The sequence below is a fragment of the Mytilus edulis genome, chromosome 11 (assembly GCF_963676685.1).
Source record: "Mytilus edulis chromosome 11, xbMytEdul2.2, whole genome shotgun sequence".
Lineage (NCBI taxonomy): Eukaryota > Metazoa > Mollusca > Bivalvia > Mytilida > Mytilidae > Mytilus > Mytilus edulis.
Window position 1 is genome coordinate 52,798,868 of NC_092354.1, and position 22,875 is coordinate 52,821,742.

Here is a 22,875-nt window from a genome sequence, read left to right on the forward strand (position 1 = left end):
TGAACAACTACGACAAGTTGAAAATGATCGATGGCGTACTCTACCGTATTATCCAGGACAATGGGGAACAACATAAACAAATGGTATTACCTGAAGACTGCATTTCCAAAGTATTAACAGCATTACATGATGAGATGGGACATCAAGGCAGAGACAAAACAGTATCATTGGTTAGAGATCGTTTTGTTTGGTTTGGAATGAATCGAGATGTTGACAACTGGATATCGAACTGCGACAGATGTATTCGACGGAAGCAACCTGCAAGTCATAGAGCACCACTTATCAGCATTGAGACGACACAACCTCTTGAGTTAGTTTGTATGGACTATCTCTCACTTGAAAGATCTACAGGTGGATTTGAGAACATACTAGTAATAACAGACCACTTCACTCGATATGCCTTGGCAATACCAACTAGAAACCAGACAGCAAGAACAACTGCAGATGCATTCTTCAACAACTTTGTCGTCCACTATGGTTTGCCAGAAAGAATACATTCCGATCAAGGTGCCAACTTTGGATCCAAAATAATTAAGGAATTATGCAACATCACTGGTATGACTAAGTCAAGAACAACACCGTATCATCCAATGGGTAATGGCATCACCGAGCGTTTCAACAGGACATTACTTGGTATGCTTGGAACATTAGAGAACGTCCAGAAGAAAGATTGGAAGTCGCATGTTGCTGGTCTTGTCCATGCTTACAATTGCACTCGTCAAACATCAACTGGATTCTCTCCATATTTCTTGATGTTCGGAAGACAACCAAAACTACCTATCGACATCGCTTTTGGAATTGGAGATGAAGCTGAACCTATTACCACAACTAAGTATGCAGAGGAAATGCAAGAAAGACTACGCAAAGCATATGATACAGCAACAAGGAACATCTTTGCTGCCCAGAAACGACAGAAGACACACTACGACCAGAAAGTAAAAGGAGCTGTGCTGAAACCGGGAGATAGAGTTTTAGTCAAGACTCTAGCTTTTGATGGAAAGCACAAGTTAGCAGATAGGTGGGAAGATGACCCGTACTGTATAATTAGTCAGCCTAATTGTGGAATACCAGTATACGTGGTTCAGAAAGAGAATAAAGAAGGAAGAAAGAGGACTCTACATAGGAATCTGTTCTTGCCTATTGGAGATCTGCCAAAGGAGATTATTGATAAAGAAAAGAAACGTCCTGCGCCCAGGCAAAGAAGAAAGAAGCAGCCTGAGGAACCGACGAAATCTGAAGGGAACAGTGAGAACAGGACCACTGATGAAGTATCAGATGAGGAGTCGGAGCAGGAGTATGGATATTATATACTTGATCAGGATACACAGGACAACACTAACAGTGATGTACCAGTTGTGGACCTACAAGAAGAAGGAACTCTTGGTTTCACTGGTGACGGCCATGATGGAGCTGAGAGTAGTGATCAGCAGGGAACTGGTTTAGGAGGGGACGCTCTTCCTGTGGACATTAATACAGCTGCAGAACCAAACCCTGTGAGTGATGAGGAACCTGAAGAAGCGACTGCTCAGACTACCGAAGAAAACACTTCTATTGATCAAGATGAGAGTGCGCCAACAGACTTATCACATGAAGAGGCAGACGAACCCACCATAGCTCCGGAACAACAACAAAGAAGAAGACGTATATTACCGACACCACCACGAGACCCACCAGTAGCAACTAGACCTCAGAGAGAAAGGAAACCACCGAAATACCTGGAGGACTATGTTGTATCCAAGCAGGCTACTACTATCCAACAGCCTGATTGGTTAATGAGGATTCACTGGTTGGAGTCTGAAGCAAGAAAAGGAAGATTTAAAGGTTTAGAGATGGAGTTGTCAAGAACCATCCTCGACATCATGCGAACTGGTTAATGGTTTGCCGAGGACGTCAACATTCAGTGAAGGGGGAAACAGACGGGAATGACGTGGAAGTCATTTTCCTACAGCGGGGAGAATGTAGTAGAGTGATTTTTATGATCATTTTATATATTGTAAAAATCATCTATTTAATTACTATATTAATTATAAAAGCTTAATTACATATTTTGAATATTGTATATTCAGTTTAAATTATTACTTACAAACCTTATTTTTATGTATAGTAATATTCACGTTATTTTCTATGAATATTCATTAGGGATTTACTTGAATCATTGTATTTGATTGGCTGTTAATATTTTCGCGGTCAAGTTTAATTTCCTTTGTTTTGTACCTGTACATTTCCACGGGACGATAGCCATGACAGTCCATTGAATTTATGGTCTGATTATATTGACCACATATAGTTTACCTGTAAACCTTATATATTTTGGACAACATTATTACAGAATACTGTAAGTTACTTCTTTATTAACATTATTTGTATTTTTCACGTAAATGAGATTCTAGTAAAGTTTCTATTTTGTTTTGTAACGTTCTCCTCATATCGCATGTATGTAACACAAGTACACGAGATGTACATGATAGTATTTTATTAAGCTAGAAGTATATGATTTTATAATCTACGGTTTATTTGCCACGGTAGAATTGTATTGTTAATTTGCGTACATGACTATTTGATTATTGTCATGAATAGTCTATATTTTATAAATGACGGCTTATTAAGTGAAAGACAGAAAAGTGTTTCCATTTATATAAAGTAATAGTTTTGTAGTAAATAGTTTTTATCAAGTACAAATATGAATGAGTAAAGAATATTTGTTACATTGTATATTTTTATAATTAAGAGTCCGAGTATTTATGTTCGTATTTTGGTTTCAGGACTCCATGTAATGTAATTATGTAGAACACATGATTGTGATGTGTATATGATGTGTCGTTAACCTTATCAGTAGTACAACTCACTCCACAAGTGGTAAGAGTATATTTATTTATAGTTTAACTTTGTTTATATTGTATTGTAAACATGAATTACCTCCCGTTAATTTGGAGCTTTTAATGAATCGATAATATTGACATCATAAGTCTTTATGATTATTATATTTGCAACTTTATGATTGTTGTATGTAGTTAATTATTATACGTATTATATATTTTAATGAAGTCATTATTAATAAATGTAGATGTAACATTTATTATATACCGTTTGTTAGGTAAACCAGTATTGAATACAAATACACAGATACACGTAAATTACATATCACATTCCGATTTAGTGTATCGACAAAGGTCAAGCTATTGTAAAAGTACACGTGACACCCGATGTCAATTTCTTTGAATGTAAACACTGAACATTTTCTACTTGCAATACATTTTACTTGCTACTTAGTTAATAACAGATAAAGGTATTATTTATTATAATTCTGTATTATATAACCTGTGATATTCGTAAACGTATATATATTTATGTTATATGAAATAGCTTGTTATTTATATATGTTGTATTGCTATTTCAGACTTGTTATTTATATACTGGTACAATAAAGAATCAGAACCTTTAGCTCTCGTTAGGTGTTATTCATTAACGCATAGAAAACCACCTACTACAAAGGGACCCATGTTTAATTACTGGTAGTAGTAATGATCTGAATTACATTGAATTATAGGCAACAAACTTATGAATATGAGCGATGTTAAGTCTTGAAATTTAATACGAATGTTGGTTGAAGGAATCGCATTTCATTATAATGACAAGAGTTCTTGAGATCAAGATATTAATCTGTTGAATTATTCATCTCATGAATATTCATTAGAAATTTGCATATTAATCTCAGTGTGTATTGTTGAAATCTCAGTGTGTAATTAACAATTTTCAGTGTGTTTTTCAATTTATTTCATCTCAGTGTGTCTTTTTAAAATCTCAGTGTGTAATTTTGAATTCTCAGTGTGTGTTTTTTATTTTTTTAAATCTCAGTGTGTAATTTCGATTTCTCAGTGTGTTCTTTTGGGTTTTTAAATCTCAGTGTGTATTTTTGTCGAAAAAAGGGTTTAAACATAGTTTTGACGAGAACGGCTTGCCATAAAGATGGAACTTAAAATTACAAAATGAGATTTGTGCTGTATTATCTGGTGCATTGTTTTATTATGTGTATTTTTGCTTCAGATTGTTTGAAACATTTTTCACAAGAAGGAATTTCATAAATTACAAGAAATCACCCAGATAATATCCATCTGTTAATGACTTTTTTGAAATTGGAAATGAAATGAAAAAGCAATACAGAAAGACTGTTAATATTAAGAATACATACACCATTTTCATGTAAAGATCATCAAGTTGTGTAATATTACATGCATCTGTTCTGTCACTTATATTAGGTCTGCTATCCTTAAATGACATGCTCTCAGTTCCTTCAGAGTTTGGCCTAAATTAAAAAAATTCTAATTATATCAGTTTTATATTTAAAAATTTCAGAGATATACATGAATAAACACATAAAAACATTGCACATAGTATACAGTACATGAGTCAAGTATAAGAACAGTGTTTAGATTTTTTGTTCTTTATTTGCTATGAAGGCTTCAACAATACTGTGAAATCATTATATTCGTGGTATAACATTTTTCACTGATTTCTGGATCATATTACACAAAAAGAATTGAATGAATAACTGCGACCCTTGGTTGGTAAAATGTCTACCCTATAGACGATAGCTTATGGAAACCTTATAGATGATAGCTTGTGACATTATAGCATTTGTCATTATTATACCCCCCTTTTAAAAGCAGAGGTATATATAGTGATGGGGAAGTCCATCCTTCTGTTCTTTCGTCTGGTACAATATGTTTCACTTTGTATCTGCAACTCCTCCATAACCACTTATCAGAATGAATTGAAACTTTTTTTTTTTGGCCTTATCATACCTTTTACAACAGGTTTGTTAAATACGGTCAAATGATTCTTGAAAAGATAACAATGTGAATAAAAGGACAGCAGACACAATGTAATGACACCAGCTTACATGACCTAACTAAAGAAAAAAAAAAGCAAATTAATTATTTACTTGAGATGTTTTTTTGGAGGATGCAAATCTGGAAGATCCATTGTCTTTTGTTCCTTTGAACATGTATCTTGACGTTTTTTTGGTGGATGCAAATCTGGAAGATCCAATGTCTCTTTTTCTACAGTGCATGTATCTTGACGTTTTTTTGGAGGATGCAAATCTGGAAGATCCAATGTCTCTTTTTCTACAGTACATGTATCATCTTCCTTAAAGAAATGTAATAAAAACTAGAATAAGGTGATTTAGTGCTCACAGATACCCAACCTGCACCCTTCTTAAGAGCAAGTGATTGATTATATAATTTATGTTTAAAGTACAATTTAATACATGTTTGAAAATGCCATTTTATGTTTCTATTTGTCAGTTTCTGCCAAAAAACTAAGAAAGACAGAACCAGATACTCTGCAGGGCGCAGCTTTATACGACCACAGAGGTCGAACCCTGACCAGTTGAGACAAGTATAGACACAACATTTAAGCTTGATACAGTTCTGAATTTGGATTGTGATTAAATAGTTGACACAACATAGGTTTCTGACACAGAATGAATGCGGTCTAAGAACTTTATTTTTCGAGATATAACCCAAAAACTGGATTTGACCCCATGTTCTATTTTAGCAACAGGGGCCATGTTTGTTGATGGATCCAATCACCTGATACAATTTATAAACTCAAACCCAGAGGAACATTCAGTTAAGGTTTGTTAGTATTTGACCTAGTAGTTTCACAGGAGAAGATTTAAAAAATAGTTGACCTTCATTTAGTTGTCAGTAACAACATATTAAAATTTTAAAAGCTTTGGTTGAACAGTTCATGAGTTAATGCACGGACAACATTTGATTGCCACCCGCCCGCCGCACATCCCCAAATCAATAACCGACATTTTTGTCACAAAAATCCGGTTAAAAAGAAGATATGGTATGATTGCCAATGAGACAACTATCCACAAAAGACCAAAATGACACAAACATTAACAACTGTAGGTCACCGTATGACCTTCAACAATGAGCAAAGCCCATACCCCATAGTCAGATATAAAAGGCCCCAATAAGACAATGTAAAACAATTCAAACGAGAAAACTAATGTCCTTATTTATGTAAAAAAATGAACGAAAAACAAATATGTACATGTAACACATAAACAAACGACAACCACTGAATTACAGGCTCCTGACTTGGGACAGGCACATACATAAATAATGTGGCGGGGTTAAACATGTTAGTGGGATCCCAACCCTCCCCCTAACCTGGGACAGTGGTATAACAGTACAACAGAAGAACGAACAATAAAAAACAGTTGAAAAAGGCTTAACTCATCAGATGGACAAAAATATAAGTGAACGTGGCCGGGTACTTATAGTTATACATCCCGACACAAAAAGACACAATTAACAGATCTGAGAGTACTCTCAGTTATCTGACAGCTAGTTCAAAAAAACTATGTGCATATTAAACAAAAGACACAGATGGATTCATGTAAAATTGTGTTTTGGTGATGGTGATCATGTGTTTGTAGATCTTACTTTACTGAACATTCTTGCTTCTTACAATTATCTCAATTGATAATGAGCTTGGCCCATTAGTTACAGAGGAAAATATTTTGTTAAAATTTACAAAATTATTAACCAGGTGCTCCGCAGGGCCCAGCTTTATACGACCCCAGTGGTTGAACCCTGAATAGTTGGGGCAAATTTGGTCATAATATTCAAGCTTGATTCTGTCTGAATTTGGATTGTGATCAAAATTTTGACATAATAAAGGTTTTTGTCACAAAATTAATGTGGTCAAAGATCTAACAAATCTTGTGCACAATACTGTGCAATTGAATATTTCTTCTTGAAACTTCTTTGAAAAAAAAGGAAGCCATTCAAAAAATGGTAAACAAAAAATCCCCCCCAAAAAACTTTTTGAACCACCCTTGGAGCAATAACCCTTAAACTCAATCCCATGCTTTCCATTGCAGTTTTGAACCTTGTAGTACAATTTCAGAGAGATCCATACACTTTAACGCAAGTTATTTTCATGATTGTTTGGAAACTAGAAACATGCTTCTTTTTGGCCCCTAATTCCTACATATTTTGGGCAATTAACCCAAAACTTAATCCCAGCCTCCCCTTTGTTACACTGTGGCACAATTTCAGAGAGATCCATACAATTGAACATAAGTTATTGTCTTGAAACTAGAAAAAAGCTTGTTTTGACCCCTTTTTGGCCCTTAATTCCTAAACTTTGGCTCCATAACCCCTAAAATGAATCCAAACCGTCTACTTGTGGTTTTAAACATTGCTGTATGATTTTAGAGCAATTGAAATACTTCTACAAGTTATTCTCCTACACCTAGAAAAATGCTAGTTTTGGGCCCCTTTTCGGCCCCTAATTCCTAATCGGTTGGGACCTACATCCCCAAAATCAATCCCAACCTTCCTCCTTGGGGTATTGAATCTTCTGAAAAAATTTCATGAAAATCTATTCACTTAAACTAAAGTTATTATCTGGAAATCAATGTGTCTTCAGACGACGACGACGCAGACAACATCATACCAATATACAATCCCAAAAAATGTTTGGGGTCGTATAAAAATTGACTATAAAGGGCAAAAACTCCTTAAAGGGGTCAACTCACTTTTATGGTCATGTTGACTTATTTGTGGATCTTACTTTGCTGAATATTATTGCTGTTTACAGTTTAAATCTATCTATAATCATATTCAAGATAATAACCAGAGGAGAAGATTTTTATAAAAGATAACTAAGATTTACAAAAAATGGTTTAAAATTGACTATAAAGGGCAATAACTCCTAAAGGGGTCAAATGACCATTTTGGTCGTGTTGACTTATTTGTAAATTTTACTTTGCTGAACATTATTGCTGTCTACATTTTATCTCTATCTATAATATTATTCAAAATAATAACCAACAAGAGTGCACATGCTGAAATGTCTCGCCTTCTATACTAATCATTGATATTATGTTGATAGTCCTAAGTATAAAGCTTTAATTTATTATAACTGTCTCATAAACTTAACATTAACCAAGATAACTAAACAAAAACCAATGAACCTTGAAAATGCGGTCAAGGTCAGATGAACCATACCAGGCAGACATGTACAGCGAACAATGCTTCTATACAACATATATAGCTGACCTATTACTTATAGTTTAAGAAAAATAGACCAAAACACAAAAAGTTAACACTGTGCAATACACCGTGAAAATGAGGTCATGGTCAAAAGAAACCTGCGCTACTGACATAAAGATCATAAAATATTTCCATACACCAAATATAGTTGACCTAAGGCATATAGTATTAGATCAAAAGAATACATGCCAGGCAGACAGGTACATGCTGTACCTGTCTGCCTGGCATGGTTCATCTGACCTGGACCTTGTTAAATTAAATGGTTTGAACCCATTCAGTGGTTCTCTAGAAGATGGGTCAGGTGAGCTAAAAATAAAACTGCAGAACCCAATTGAATGGAAAAGAGGAGTGAAGTACCCAAAAGACCCTATCCTTATCTTGACCTCAGCTGAGGTACATGAACAAATGAATTAAGTAAACTTACCTCAAGAAGTTGCTTCGACGGTTGTAAATAAATAGTCTTCCTACAGAAAATCTGGTGTATAATCTGGCCATCCATATTCCCTCCACTAATATGGGGCTTAACCAAGGAATTACCGCAAGGTAACATGATTTCAAGTCTGAAATTTATAAATTATATGATTATTTCTGTTATTGTCTTTAATATCCCTGTGCAAAGGATAAATATCATATGGATTTTTTTTATGATATGCATTTTTTAAGTCATTTAAAAGCTTCATTATTGGCTTAACTTTTAGAAAATCTAAGAGGGATCGCAAATCCTCAAGTGAAGTACAAGTTGACACCTCTGATCAGCTAACCTCATATTAAAACCTTTTTGTGAGTGCAATGTTAGAACTTGGTTAATTTAATATTTATAAAGTCATGACCATGACCTGACCTTCTGTCACCTCAAAATCAATAGAAATATTCCTCTCATGGTTGGCCAAAAAAACAGTCAATACTATTGACCATGTCAGCGGTAAATACTGGTAAATTGAAATTTTAAGAAGACATTACTATAAAAACCCGCCCCTACCTGATCAAAAACATTACATTTACATGTTTTAGTATTGAAGTAATGATATATTGAAGGTTAAAAGTCAATATTAGTCTTTTAGGACTAAATTCAAAATAAACGACAATTCCCGAAATGTTTATCTCCTGGGTTTATGTTGATGAAACATATTTCTCTGTTGCAATCAATTTTCTTTTAAGCTTGGTTGTCTTTTATTACATTATTCTGATAGTATAGAAATTAGTCAAATTACCAAAAGTTTTTTTTAATACCAATCAGCCTTTAGAGGAAGGCTTTATGATGCATTGTCGTTTATGTACAAAATTTTATACTAATAAATTTCAAAATCCTGTTTTTAATTTAAAATCAGTAAAATGAATACACATTAATAAAAAAACATTGTAATACTAATGTAACATTAGAACAACGTTCACAAGCTCTTAATAATTAAAAGCAAATTACTAAATAAACATTGCTAAAGGGTCACTATTATCTGAGATTATGAGAGAGATAACAAAAAAGTTCTAAAGTGCTGAACGTATAGGCTAAAAATTATGGAAAGGGCAAAAATTAGAGTATGAAAGCTAATAATATGAATAAAGTGGTAAATGACTAGTTTTTAGATGTTTAGTCTATTTCTAGACTTTTTTAGCGGCGTTCTAGCTATTTGGTTTTTCTAGTGATACTGACCCTGCTTTGTACAAGCCGGATCTTTAACATGCTAGCCCATAAGGTAACAGTTTGCAGGAAGACATGTCACCCTTGGCCTACCCAGACACATAATTCTGACTCCAGGCCGACTAGACTGACTAGTGCTGTCCCCTGGCCCTTTGCTCAAGGGACAGATAAAGACTAATCTCTACAGTGGAACTTTTAAGTTTCTGTAACATATTTCCAGTATTAACAACTGTATCCAATTTCGCAATAGGATTTATGATGATTGTCTATAGCACGCTGTTCTCATCAAAACTATGTTTAACCCTTTCGCCGATGAGTCCCGGTTTACCGAGATTCACGCTTCAGACTGCTGACGATGAGTCCCGTTTTACCGGGATCGGAATACATCTTTTTTATTTTCCGCTCAAAACAGTGCAAACATGAGTTATCTTTCTTTGATGGATACCCGGATGAAAGTGTAAACATGGCGGTTCCGTTTGTTGAAAACCGTGTCAAAATCAGAGGAAATTTACGGAATTTACGAGAATTTGAAATGAGGGAACATTTTTGGGGAATGAATATGGAAAAATTAAGCCAAACTAGTATACGTTTTTGACATAAAATGTCGTTTTATGTACAAAACACTTGGAATGGACATCGTTCTGTGTGAGGAATTTGTACAGCCTCACAATTTTTTTCAAAATTTTGCAGTTTTGGGTTAAAAAATTACGATTTGGGGTCAAAGAGCAGAATTTTGAGAATTTCACTTCAATAATGCCGAAAAATTGAAAATTAGAATATTTTATGAGGAAAAAATTATCAAAACATAAAAAAAACTGTGAACATAGTGTTAGTGAATGAAATAAATACACAAATAACTACAAACAAAGTTTTCATTGACATTTATTATGAAGATCTCCCACTTGAGTAAAAGTAGCCAGGGAAGCCATCGTCTCAGAGTAGCTTCTGTCTGGGCAGCAATCGGTGAAAGGGTTAAGCCATTTTTCGAAAAATTTCCACACTGAGATTTAAAAAAAAACACACTGAGATTAAAAAACTTATTAAAAAAACTTAAAAACACACACTGAGAAATTAAAATTACGTACTGAGAATTAAAAATTACACACTGAGAATTTAAAATTACACACCGAGATGAAATAAACTGAAAAACACACACTGAGAATTGAAAATTACACACTGAGATTTTTGCGCACATTTTATGCGCACAAATCTCAGTGGGTAATTTTCAATTCTCAGTGTGTATTTTTGAAATCTCAGTGTGTAATTTAAATTTTCAGTGAGTAATTTTAATTTCTCAGTACGTTATTTTAATATCTCAGTGTGTGTTTTTAAGTTTTTTAATCTCAGTGTGTAAATTTTTCAAAAAATGGGTAAAACATAGTTTTGACGAGAACGGCTTGCCATAATTGTCTCCTTCAATGTACATGGATCAAATTTAGTTTATTTTCAATGATTTGTATAAGTATATCTAAATAATAATTCATGTTCCTTATTATCAATATTATGTGCATTCAACTTTTATGTATCTAGGGACATACATGTATCTCCTGTGAAAGTTTGGTTCATATCCTATATATATATACATATGTATTATGGAATCGAAATAAGTTTCTATTTATAGTAAATGGTGATAATGATTCTTTTGGTACCAACCCCGACAAAATGGACCTCATGACAACTATATCTAACTCAGTGACTTTATAAACATAGCTTAATAACAAGGTCCAGTAATGGGAGACTTTCTACATGTACATGATGTATACTCACTTGACTGTTTGTGGAAGGAAACTGAAGGCTGAGTAGAACGATGCCATCACTTCCTCCTCTTCCCAGTCTTTTTCAAATATCATAGCTGCCATAACATGGCCATTTTGGTGGAGTTTTTCTTTTCTGCTTTGTTTTGGTAGGCTTGAATTAGGCCCTGCCAGAAGAACCACCTCCTTCATGAACACACCTTTTGACTTCTTACTATAAATGAAATGTCACTTGTATATTCTTCATTCCAGCTATGATAAAATAGTCCCCTTACTACATCTTTGGCACAAAAGACAACATTACAGGACTACTTAATCCACAAATATTGCATTTTTTTTCAGGTATAAAATTAATTAGGTCTTGATCGATGAATATTTTATTTAAATTTATCAAAATCAAAATATGTTTAAAATCAAACCCTCCTAATTCATAAGCATGAGGTGGATTACCATTACTTACAAAAATGTATTGCCAATAAAGAAAGTTTTTTTTTTCCTCAACCTAATTCTGATGGCTCTGTAATATTGCTGATCTCTATAAGAATAATTTTTCCTTTCTTAATTTTAGGATCTGAAATAAAATACGGACAGATTTTTCCCCAGTATGTGGCCATGTGTGTCAGTGATTTGCAATTTGCTCCCATGAAACGTTATTTGTAGCTTTTAATTTAAAAATATTAAAGTTCTAATAATACTCACATCTAAGTGTGATTATCAATTCTCAGTTTATTTAGTCTGTCTAAAAAATTTTGGAATATTGGCTTAAATATAGTTTTGATGAGAACGGCTTGCCATACATTTAATTACGACAGAAAATGACCATTACTTTTTCAAATCAAGTGGGATTTTCTTCAATTTCATAACACTTTAAAGCTATTTCATTAGGTACTGTTCTTAAAAATGGCAAATTTTATTTTTATTAAGATTTTTTGCTCTCAAATGTTATAAACTTTATAATCAATATATGTGAAAAAAAATAGTTTTTTCAGTTGGGATTAAATTCATGTAGTTGACTTTAAAAACTTCCTTTAACTGTTTCAAATCATCTGGGATTGTCATAAAACTTGACAGGTATCTACCTTGTATACTGTTCTTACAAAATTGTTAAATCTGTTTTTCATGTAAATTTATCAGTGTCAAAGTTTATGCTTTAGAAAAAAAAAAGAATCTTCAGTTGGGAATAAATTGAGATACCAATAGTCAACTTCGAGAGATTCTACATGTATATCTTTTTTAAAATGACCCAAGATTATTCATAAAATTGGACCATTATGTCATGTCTATACTGTTCTTACAAAATGCCAAATTCTAATTAGTTTGGAGATCTACCGTGTTGAAAAAAGGCAAATTATATAATTGTTTTCAGTAAATCATGATTGTCAATGTTAGAAATTGTCATTTTTTTTTTTAATCTTAAGATTGTTACATACTCAATACAAATCATTGTGCTTACTTTACATCAGATATGATAATTTAAGTTAAATACAAATGGAATTTAAGCCTTATTTGATAAGAAACAAATATTGTTACAAAAAATTGCTGAAATAGTTATTGTCCCACATGGACATGATGAATAACAAGAGTGTACACGCTGAAATGTCTCGCAAGTTTTACTAACCATGATTGGTTACAAGTATCACATACACTTTATATTATCAATGATCCATGGAAATGAGGTCAAGGTCATATAAACCAAGGCAGACATACATGTTCACCTTACAATCAATCCATGCATCAAATATACTTGACCTTATTGCATATTGTATCGAAGAAGCAGACAAACAGGAAAACTTAACACTGACCAATGAACCATGAAAATGAGGTCAAGGTCAGAAGAACCCTGCCAAACAGACATGTACACCTTACAATTATTCCATACACCAAACATAGTTGACCTATTGCTTATAGTATTAGAAAAATCAAAGAGCTGATAGCTCTGAAGTGGAAGAAGGTGAATAAAAGGTAACTTGAATTACCATAAAAGCAGCCCCACTTACCCAGGCTGCTTTGTTCCATTATCGTTAAAATGTATTTTTTTTCTTCAAACAAGAAAAGGTCATAAGTACATGGATTTCCCATCCATACAATCATTTTCTATGTTCAGTTGACTATGAAAATTAGGTAAAATCTTTAATTTGGCAGTAATTAAGAAGATCATATCAAGAGGAACACATGTGTACTAAGTTTCAAGTTGATTGGATTTCAACTTCATCAAAAACTATACCTCGACCATAAACTTTATAACCAGAAGCAGGACGGACGTACAGACTAGAAAACATATTGCCCATAAATGGAGCATAAAAATAGTAAGACTTGTTACATACCTGCCAACTTTTGAAAGTTCCCATAGTTGCACATATTGTACGTTGACTTCTAACCAGTTGTAAACAAATTTAATATATAAACTTCAATTTAATCCTTGAAAGGAGGTCTAAATTAATAAAATAATTTATAAATTTTAATTTTTTTATTTGTCCAAAATCATTTAAATTCATTTAATCAACATCCTTTTATGATTATTTGATTAAAATATTAATCATTTATAGTCTTTTTACCATTTACATTTTTAAAAGCAAAATAACTGAAAACAGGATAAAACAAAGGGAAGTAACAAAAAAGTATTTCAATATTCCCAATACACATCGTTTTGATAACACAATGGCAGTTAGCCGTAGGTAAACATCGTTGATTACCAGTATGTTTGACACCCAAGCTGTCAAGTGAAGCCATATAATTATACATCTTCTTTGATGTTCAGGTAAAATTTAACACAGGTGTCAATTACACCCGTACAGTAGTAAGAAATGATCAAATATGGCGTCTGAAAAATTTCATACACGGGAGTTTTTTCTCCTAAACGGGAGGTTTACATGTATGTTACGAAGGGCATCTAATTCACATGACAAAGGAAACCCATGAATAAAGATAACACTTTATATATCCTTTTTATTTATATAAAAATAAAATCTTCTTGTCTGCAGGATTGCAAATTCGTAACTTCAAGGGCGAACTTGTAAACAGGGCGAGTTGTACCGATACCAAATTCACGCATGCGTAATACAAATATCTACAGTTAAAACATCCTGTTACAAGTAAACAAATTACTTTCATGTGGATAAGATGAAATCTAATAATTTACATAAATAAAAGGGTCATATTTACGCTAGTGATTGTTTTACAATCATAATTTACAAATTAAATGATTCAGATGCCCAATCATGTGTAAAAATCGGTGTCAGGAATCTAAGTTGTTTTGAAATTGTAATACACGAAATGAATGCGGCATACAGAGACTCAAAGCCAATGGTCGGCCCCTTAAGTCTTCAGAAGACTTGACGTCTTCTTCCACTAACAAACCAAAACTCAAAAACTTACCTTTGACCATTGAACGATGAAAATGAGGTCAAGGACAAATGACACCTGCCAGACTGACATTTATCCCTTACAATCATTCCATACACCACATAATAGCTGACCTACTGCTTGTAGTATCTGAGAAACAGACCTAATCATGTAACTTTAACCTTAATCACTGATCCATGAAATGAGGCTGAGGTCAGGTGAACCCTGTCTGAAGGACATGTTTACATTGCAAGGAACCAATATACCAATTATAGTTACATGTATCCCATTACTCAAAAGTGAGAAATTTACATAACAAAAATACTATAAAATTTTTTCAAGCAGTCGCTGAACCATGAAAATGAGGTCAAGGACATTGGACATATGACAGACAGAAACTTCGTAACATAAGGTATCTGCATACAAAGTATGATGCATCCAGGTCTTCAACCTTCTGAAATATAAAGCTTTATCTATATACAAATAGTTAACGCAGCTGCCGCCGGATAGTAATACCTATGTCTCACTTTCTGTGACTTTCGTCACAGGCGAGACAAAAATGAGGTTGAGTCCCCCATTAACAGCATATGATTATCATTAACAGAAAAAGTTCCTGCCCCAACACTATTCTTAGTAAATAATGATTTTGCCCTGCCAAATATATACATTTGTGTACAGCAATAAATTGAATGTATTTGCCCTTCCTCATGATCACAGGCCCATCTCTCAGATAAACATTGAATGGTCCTTAATAAAACAGTCAATGTCCCATGCAAATTTAAGTTGAAAAAAATTTGGTTCCCATTGAATTTTTGCACAGGCCCATCTCTCAGATAAACATATTGAATGGTCCTTAATAAAACAGTCAATGTCCCATGCAAATTTAAGTTGAAAAAAATGTGGTTCCCATTGAAAAGCTTCATTATTGGCTTAACTTTTAGAAAATCTAAGAGGGATCGCAAATCCTCAAGTGAAGTACAAGTTGACACCTCTGATCAGCTAACCTCATATTAAAACCTTTTTGTGAGTGCAATGTTAGAACTTGGTTAATTTAATATTTATAAAGTCATGACCATGACCTGACCTTCTGTCACCTCAAAATCAATAGAAATATTCCTCTCATGGTTGGCCAAAAAAACAGTCAATACTATTGACCATGTCAGCGGTAAATACTGGTAAATTGAAATTTTAAGAAGACATTACTATAAAAACCCGCCCCTACCTGATCAAAAACATTACATTTACATGTTTTAGTATTGAAGTAATGATATATTGAAGGTTAAAAGTCAATATTAGTCTTTTAGGACTAAATTCAAAATAAACGACAATTCCCGAAATGTTTATCTCCTGGGTTTATGTTGATGAAACATATTTCTCTGTTGCAATCAATTTTCTTTTAAGCTTGGTTGTCTTTTATTACATTATTCTGATAGTATAGAAATTAGTCAAATTACCAAAAGTTTTTTTTAATACCAATCAGCCTTTAGAGGAAGGCTTTATGATGCATTGTCGTTTATGTACAAAATTTTATACTAATAAATTTCAAAATCCTGTTTTTAATTTAAAATCAGTAAAATGAATACACATTAATAAAAAAACATTGTAATACTAATGTAACATTAGAACAACGTTCACAAGCTCTTAATAATTAAAAGCAAATTACTAAATAAACATTGCTAAAGGGTCACTATTATCTGAGATTATGAGAGAGATAACAAAAAAGTTCTAAAGTGCTGAACGTATAGGCTAAAAATTATGGAAAGGGCAAAAATTAGAGTATGAAAGCTAATAATATGAATAAAGTGGTAAATGACTAGTTTTTAGATGTTTAGTCTATTTCTAGACTTTTTTAGCGGCGTTCTAGCTATTTGGTTTTTCTAGTGATACTGACCCTGCTTTGTACAAGCCGGATCTTTAACATGCTAGCCCATAAGGTAACAGTTTGCAGGAAGACATGTCACCCTTGGCCTACCCAGACACATAATTCTGACTCCAGGCCGACTAGACTGACTAGTGCTGTCCCCTGGCCCTTTGCTCAAGGGACAGATAAAGACTAATCTCTACAGTGGAACTTTTAAGTTTCTGTAACATATTTCCAGTATTAACAACTGTATCCAATTTCGCAATAGGATTTATGATGATTGTCTATAGCACGCTGTTCTCATCAAAACTATGTTTAACCCTTTCGCCGATGAGTCCCGGTTTACCGAGATTCACGCTTCAGACTGCTGACGATGAGTCCCGTTTTACCGGGATCGGAATACATCTTTTTTATTTTCCGCTCAAAACAGTGCAAACATGAGTTATCTTTCTTTGATGGATACCCGGATGAAAGTGTAAACATGGCGGTTCCGTTTGTTGAAAACCGTGTCAAAATCAGAGGAAATTTACGGAATTTACGAGAATTTGAAATGAGGGAACATTTTTGGGGAATGAATATGGAAAAATTAAGCCAAACTAGTATACGTTTTTGACATAAAATGTCGTTTTATGTACAAAACACTTGGAATGGACATCGTTCTGTGTGAGGAATTTGTACAGCCTCACAATTTTTTTCAAAATTTTGCAGTTTTGGGTTAAAAAATTACGATTTGGGGTCAAAGAGCAGAATTTTGAGAATTTCACTTCAATAATGCCGAAAAATTGAAAATTAGAATATTTTATGAGGAAAAAATTATCAAAACATAAAAAAAACTGTGAACATAGTGTTAGTGAATGAAATAAATACACAAATAACTACAAACAAAGTTTTCATTGACATTTATTATGAAGATCTCCCACTTGAGTAAAAGTAGCCAGGGAAGCCATCGTCTCAGAGTAGCTTCTGTCTGGGCAGCAATCGGTGAAAGGGTTAAGCCATTTTTCGAAAAATTTCCACACTGAGATTTAAAAAAAAACACACTGAGATTAAAAAACTTATTAAAAAAACTTAAAAACACACACTGAGAAATTAAAATTACGTACTGAGAATTAAAAATTACACACTGAGAATTTAAAATTACACACCGAGATGAAATAAACTGAAAAACACACACTGAGAATTGAAAATTACACACTGAGATTTTTGCGCACATTTTATGCGCACAAATCTCAGTGGGTAATTTTCAATTCTCAGTGTGTATTTTTGAAATCTCAGTGTGTAATTTAAATTTTCAGTGAGTAATTTTAATTTCTCAGTACGTTATTTTAATATCTCAGTGTGTGTTTTTAAGTTTTTTAATCTCAGTGTGTAAATTTTTCAAAAAATGGGTAAAACATAGTTTTGACGAGAACGGCTTGCCATAATTGTCTCCTTCAATGTACATGGATCAAATTTAGTTTATTTTCAATGATTTGTATAAGTATATCTAAATAATAATTCATGTTCCTTATTATCAATATTATGTGCATTCAACTTTTATGTATCTAGGGACATACATGTATCTCCTGTGAAAGTTTGGTTCATATCCTATATATATATACATATGTATTATGGAATCGAAATAAGTTTCTATTTATAGTAAATGGTGATAATGATTCTTTTGGTACCAACCCCGACAAAATGGACCTCATGACAACTATATCTAACTCAGTGACTTTATAAACATAGCTTAATAACAAGGTCCAGTAATGGGAGACTTTCTACATGTACATGATGTATACTCACTTGACTGTTTGTGGAAGGAAACTGAAGGCTGAGTAGAACGATGCCATCACTTCCTCCTCTTCCCAGTCTTTTTCAAATATCATAGCTGCCATAACATGGCCATTTTGGTGGAGTTTTTCTTTTCTGCTTTGTTTTGGTAGGCTTGAATTAGGCCCTGCCAGAAGAACCACCTCCTTCATGAACACACCTTTTGACTTCTTACTATAAATGAAATGTCACTTGTATATTCTTCATTCCAGCTATGATAAAATAGTCCCCTTACTACATCTTTGGCACAAAAGACAACATTACAGGACTACTTAATCCACAAATATTGCATTTTTATTCAGGTATAAAATTAATTAGGTCTTGATCGATGAATATTTTATTTAAATTTATCAAAATCAAAATATGTTTAAAATCAAACCCTCCTAATTCATAAGCATGAGGTGGATTACCATTACTTACAAAAATGTATTGCCAATAAAGAAAGTTTTTTTTTTCCTCAACCTAATTCTGATGGCTCTGTAATATTGCTGATCTCTATAAGAATAATTTTTCCTTTCTTAATTTTAGGATCTGAAATAAAATACGGACAGATTTTTCCCCAGTATGTGGCCATGTGTGTCAGTGATTTGCAATTTGCTCCCATGAAACGTTATTTGTAGCTTTTAATTTAAAAATATTAAAGTTCTAATAATACTCACATCTAAGTGTGATTATCAATTCTCAGTTTATTTAGTCTGTCTAAAAAATTTTGGAATATTGGCTTAAATATAGTTTTGATGAGAACGGCTTGCCATACATTTAATTACGACAGAAAATGACCATTACTTTTTCAAATCAAGTGGGATTTTCTTCAATTTCATAACACTTTAAAGCTATTTCATTAGGTACTGTTCTTAAAAATGGCAAATTTTATTTTTATTAAGATTTTTTGCTCTCAAATGTTATAAACTTTATAATCAATATATGTGAAAAAAAATAGTTTTTTCAGTTGGGATTAAATTCATGTAGTTGACTTTAAAAACTTCCTTTAACTGTTTCAAATCATCTGGGATTGTCATAAAACTTGACAGGTATCTACCTTGTATACTGTTCTTACAAAATTGTTAAATCTGTTTTTCATGTAAATTTATCAGTGTCAAAGTTTATGCTTTAGAAAAAAAAAAGAATCTTCAGTTGGGAATAAATTGAGATACCAATAGTCAACTTCGAGAGATTCTACATGTATATCTTTTTTAAAATGACCCAAGATTATTCATAAAATTGGACCATTATGTCATGTCTATACTGTTCTTACAAAATGCCAAATTCTAATTAGTTTGGAGATCTACCGTGTTGAAAAAAGGCAAATTATATAATTGTTTTCAGTAAATCATGATTGTCAATGTTAGAAATTGTCATTTTTTTTTTAATCTTAAGATTGTTACATACTCAATACAAATCATTGTGCTTACTTTACATCAGATATGATAATTTAAGTTAAATACAAATGGAATTTAAGCCTTATTTGATAAGAAACAAATATTGTTACAAAAAATTGCTGAAATAGTTATTGTCCCACATGGACATGATGAATAACAAGAGTGTACACGCTGAAATGTCTCGCAAGTTTTACTAACCATGATTGGTTACAAGTATCACATACACTTTATATTATCAATGATCCATGGAAATGAGGTCAAGGTCATATAAACCAAGGCAGACATACATGTTCACCTTACAATCAATCCATGCATCAAATATACTTGACCTTATTGCATATTGTATCGAAGAAGCAGACAAACAGGAAAACTTAACACTGACCAATGAACCATGAAAATGAGGTCAAGGTCAGAAGAACCCTGCCAAACAGACATGTACACCTTACAATTATTCCATACACCAAACATAGTTGACCTATTGCTTATAGTATTAGAAAAATCAAAGAGCTGATAGCTCTGAAGTGGAAGAAGGTGAATAAAAGGTAACTTGAATTACCATAAAAGCAGCCCCACTTACCCAGGCTGCTTTGTTCCATTATCGTTAAAATGTATTTTTTTTCTTCAAACAAGAAAAGGTCATAAGTACATGGATTTCCCATCCATACAATCATTTTCTATGTTCAGTTGACTATGAAAATTAGGTAAAATCTTTAATTTGGCAGTAATTAAGAAGATCATATCAAGAGGAACACATGTGTACTAAGTTTCAAGTTGATTGGATTTCAACTTCATCAAAAACTATACCTCGACCATAAACTTTATAACCAGAAGCAGGACGGACGTACAGACTAGAAAACATATTGCCCATAAATGGAGCATAAAAATAGTAAGACTTGTTACATACCTGCCAACTTTTGAAAGTTCCCATAGTTGCACATATTGTACGTTGACTTCTAACCAGTTGTAAACAAATTTAATATATAAACTTCAATTTAATCCTTGAAAGGAGGTCTAAATTAATAAAATAATTTATAAATTTTAATTTTTTTATTTGTCCAAAATCATTTAAATTCATTTAATCAACATCCTTTTATGATTATTTGATTAAAATATTAATCATTTATAGTCTTTTTACCATTTACATTTTTAAAAGCAAAATAACTGAAAACAGGATAAAACAAATAGGCGAGCGCCGATTTGAGAAAAAGCCTCTTGTTAAGGTTTTTAATGCACCTATCTAACACACAGCTAATTTTGGTATCAAGTGAAAGAAAAAGTTCTAGTCCATACGATTTGGATGGTCGTCAAAGTTCCCTATGGTCACGTTTCTTGCAAATCTCACGAGAACACAGACATGTCGAAATACTTTGGATTATACGGTGACATTTAACATTGAATATATCGGCATTGTTGTAAATATTTTATTCATTTTTATCTAAGATAGCTTTGACTACATTCTAAAAAAGACATCGAATCAAAAAAAAAAAAGATTTTATGAAAATTTAGTTAATTCAGAGGCATCTGTCAGACCAACCCTAAAATGTAAAAAAAATACCATATTTTTTAAGATTGTCAGTGTCAAGGACTTATTAAAACTCTAATATGTTTTGTTTTTAAAATTCCATATCCCTTGAAAAGATTGCGACAAACATCGAAGCTCAATTATGGATAATAAATGTTTGACGACTTCTCTAATATCTGTAATATTAAACGGTATTCCGGATTTGTATCGTGTTTATCCCAGACGCTCAAAATATATATAAATCGAGTATCTAATATGCACAAGTAACATTTGAGTTGCCAAACCACAAGTCGTGTTTTAACATATTACTGAATAAATATTCGTATATGTGTTACCGAAAGACCATTTTAAGCATTACTAACGATATTGACTTGTGATATGTAAGCAGCAGACTGCATTTTGCAGAATAGTATATTCTTAGATATTATCATAATTACTCATCATGGATGAGTGTGCAAGTCCTGTGAAATGTGCGCAACCTCAAATGAAGCGCGGTCGCATGTCCATAAATTGGCAACGCTGTATAATATGTCAAAATATTACACAAAAGACTCTCAGTATGACAACTGATAGAGGTTTTACAACCTTAATAAATGCTGTAAGGCAAAGACAAGATCATGTGTTTATGTTGTTTTTGAGTGAGGTTGATACATTAGAGGCATTGTTAGTTTAACAAGGAGGAAGGCTTCATTCAAGGCATGTGCTTAGTCAGATCGGCAATGAGAGCACGTGTGTGTCTTGTCCAGGTTGATGACCAATTTCACGATGAAGCAAAAACAGCTGCAAAGAAAAGGGATAAAAAACATGTACAAGATCTAATTGTTTATATAACAGAAAATATGACAAATCCACGTGACGCTGATAATCACCCCCGTCAGCTCATTAACATTTTAACTGGTCTCCATGCAAATCACGACAATAGTTCACTTTTAAAATCAATTGAAACTGGAAGAACTAAATAAAGATATGTGTTGAGTCATCTTTATCAACAGACAAGGCAGATAACTTTTACCATCCCATCCAAAGATCAGGACTGAAGACCTTTGGAGATATGAACCCAAAAGTACAACTTAAATGCAAATATGGGCAAGTTGTTAAAGGTCATTTGAATCCCGAGCTTGTTTTTAGACGTGCACTATCTGTAACTAAATGTAGATGACGAATCTGTGGAAATTGTTTTGTCCTATCCAATTTGTCCCATTCGCACTGCATTATGTAATGACGATGGAACTATGAGGAAGACAAATAAGTCTGATCTTGCCCATGAATTGGAAAATTTAGTAGGATCATGCCCTAACATTCCTCCATTCGACCACAGTGCTACCGTACTAATAAGACATGACATGAACTTAGTTCAGTCATTTGATGTTAAAAGGATGTCCACATTTGGAGACTTGGCCAAATCTTATATTATGCAGGTACAATCATGCTTCCGATTCACAGACAAGGTTGTTGATGTCTTCGATCGCTATGACACTGAACATTCCA

The 22,875-nt window shown here is 33.0% G+C and overlaps 1 protein-coding gene across 1 annotated transcript; it reads left to right on the forward strand.

Moving 5' to 3' along the window:
- The first annotated feature begins 299 nt into the window (after positions 1-299).
- LOC139495800 (uncharacterized) lies at positions 300-3,485 on the forward strand. The gene is made up of 2 exons (XM_071284173.1): positions 300-2,335; positions 3,398-3,485. Exon 1 carries the CDS (start codon positions 321-323, stop codon positions 1,872-1,874), a length of 1,554 nt encoding a protein of 517 aa, XP_071140274.1. The 5' UTR covers positions 300-320; the 3' UTR covers positions 1,875-2,335; positions 3,398-3,485.
- Positions 3,486-22,875: the final 19,390 nt, after the last annotated feature.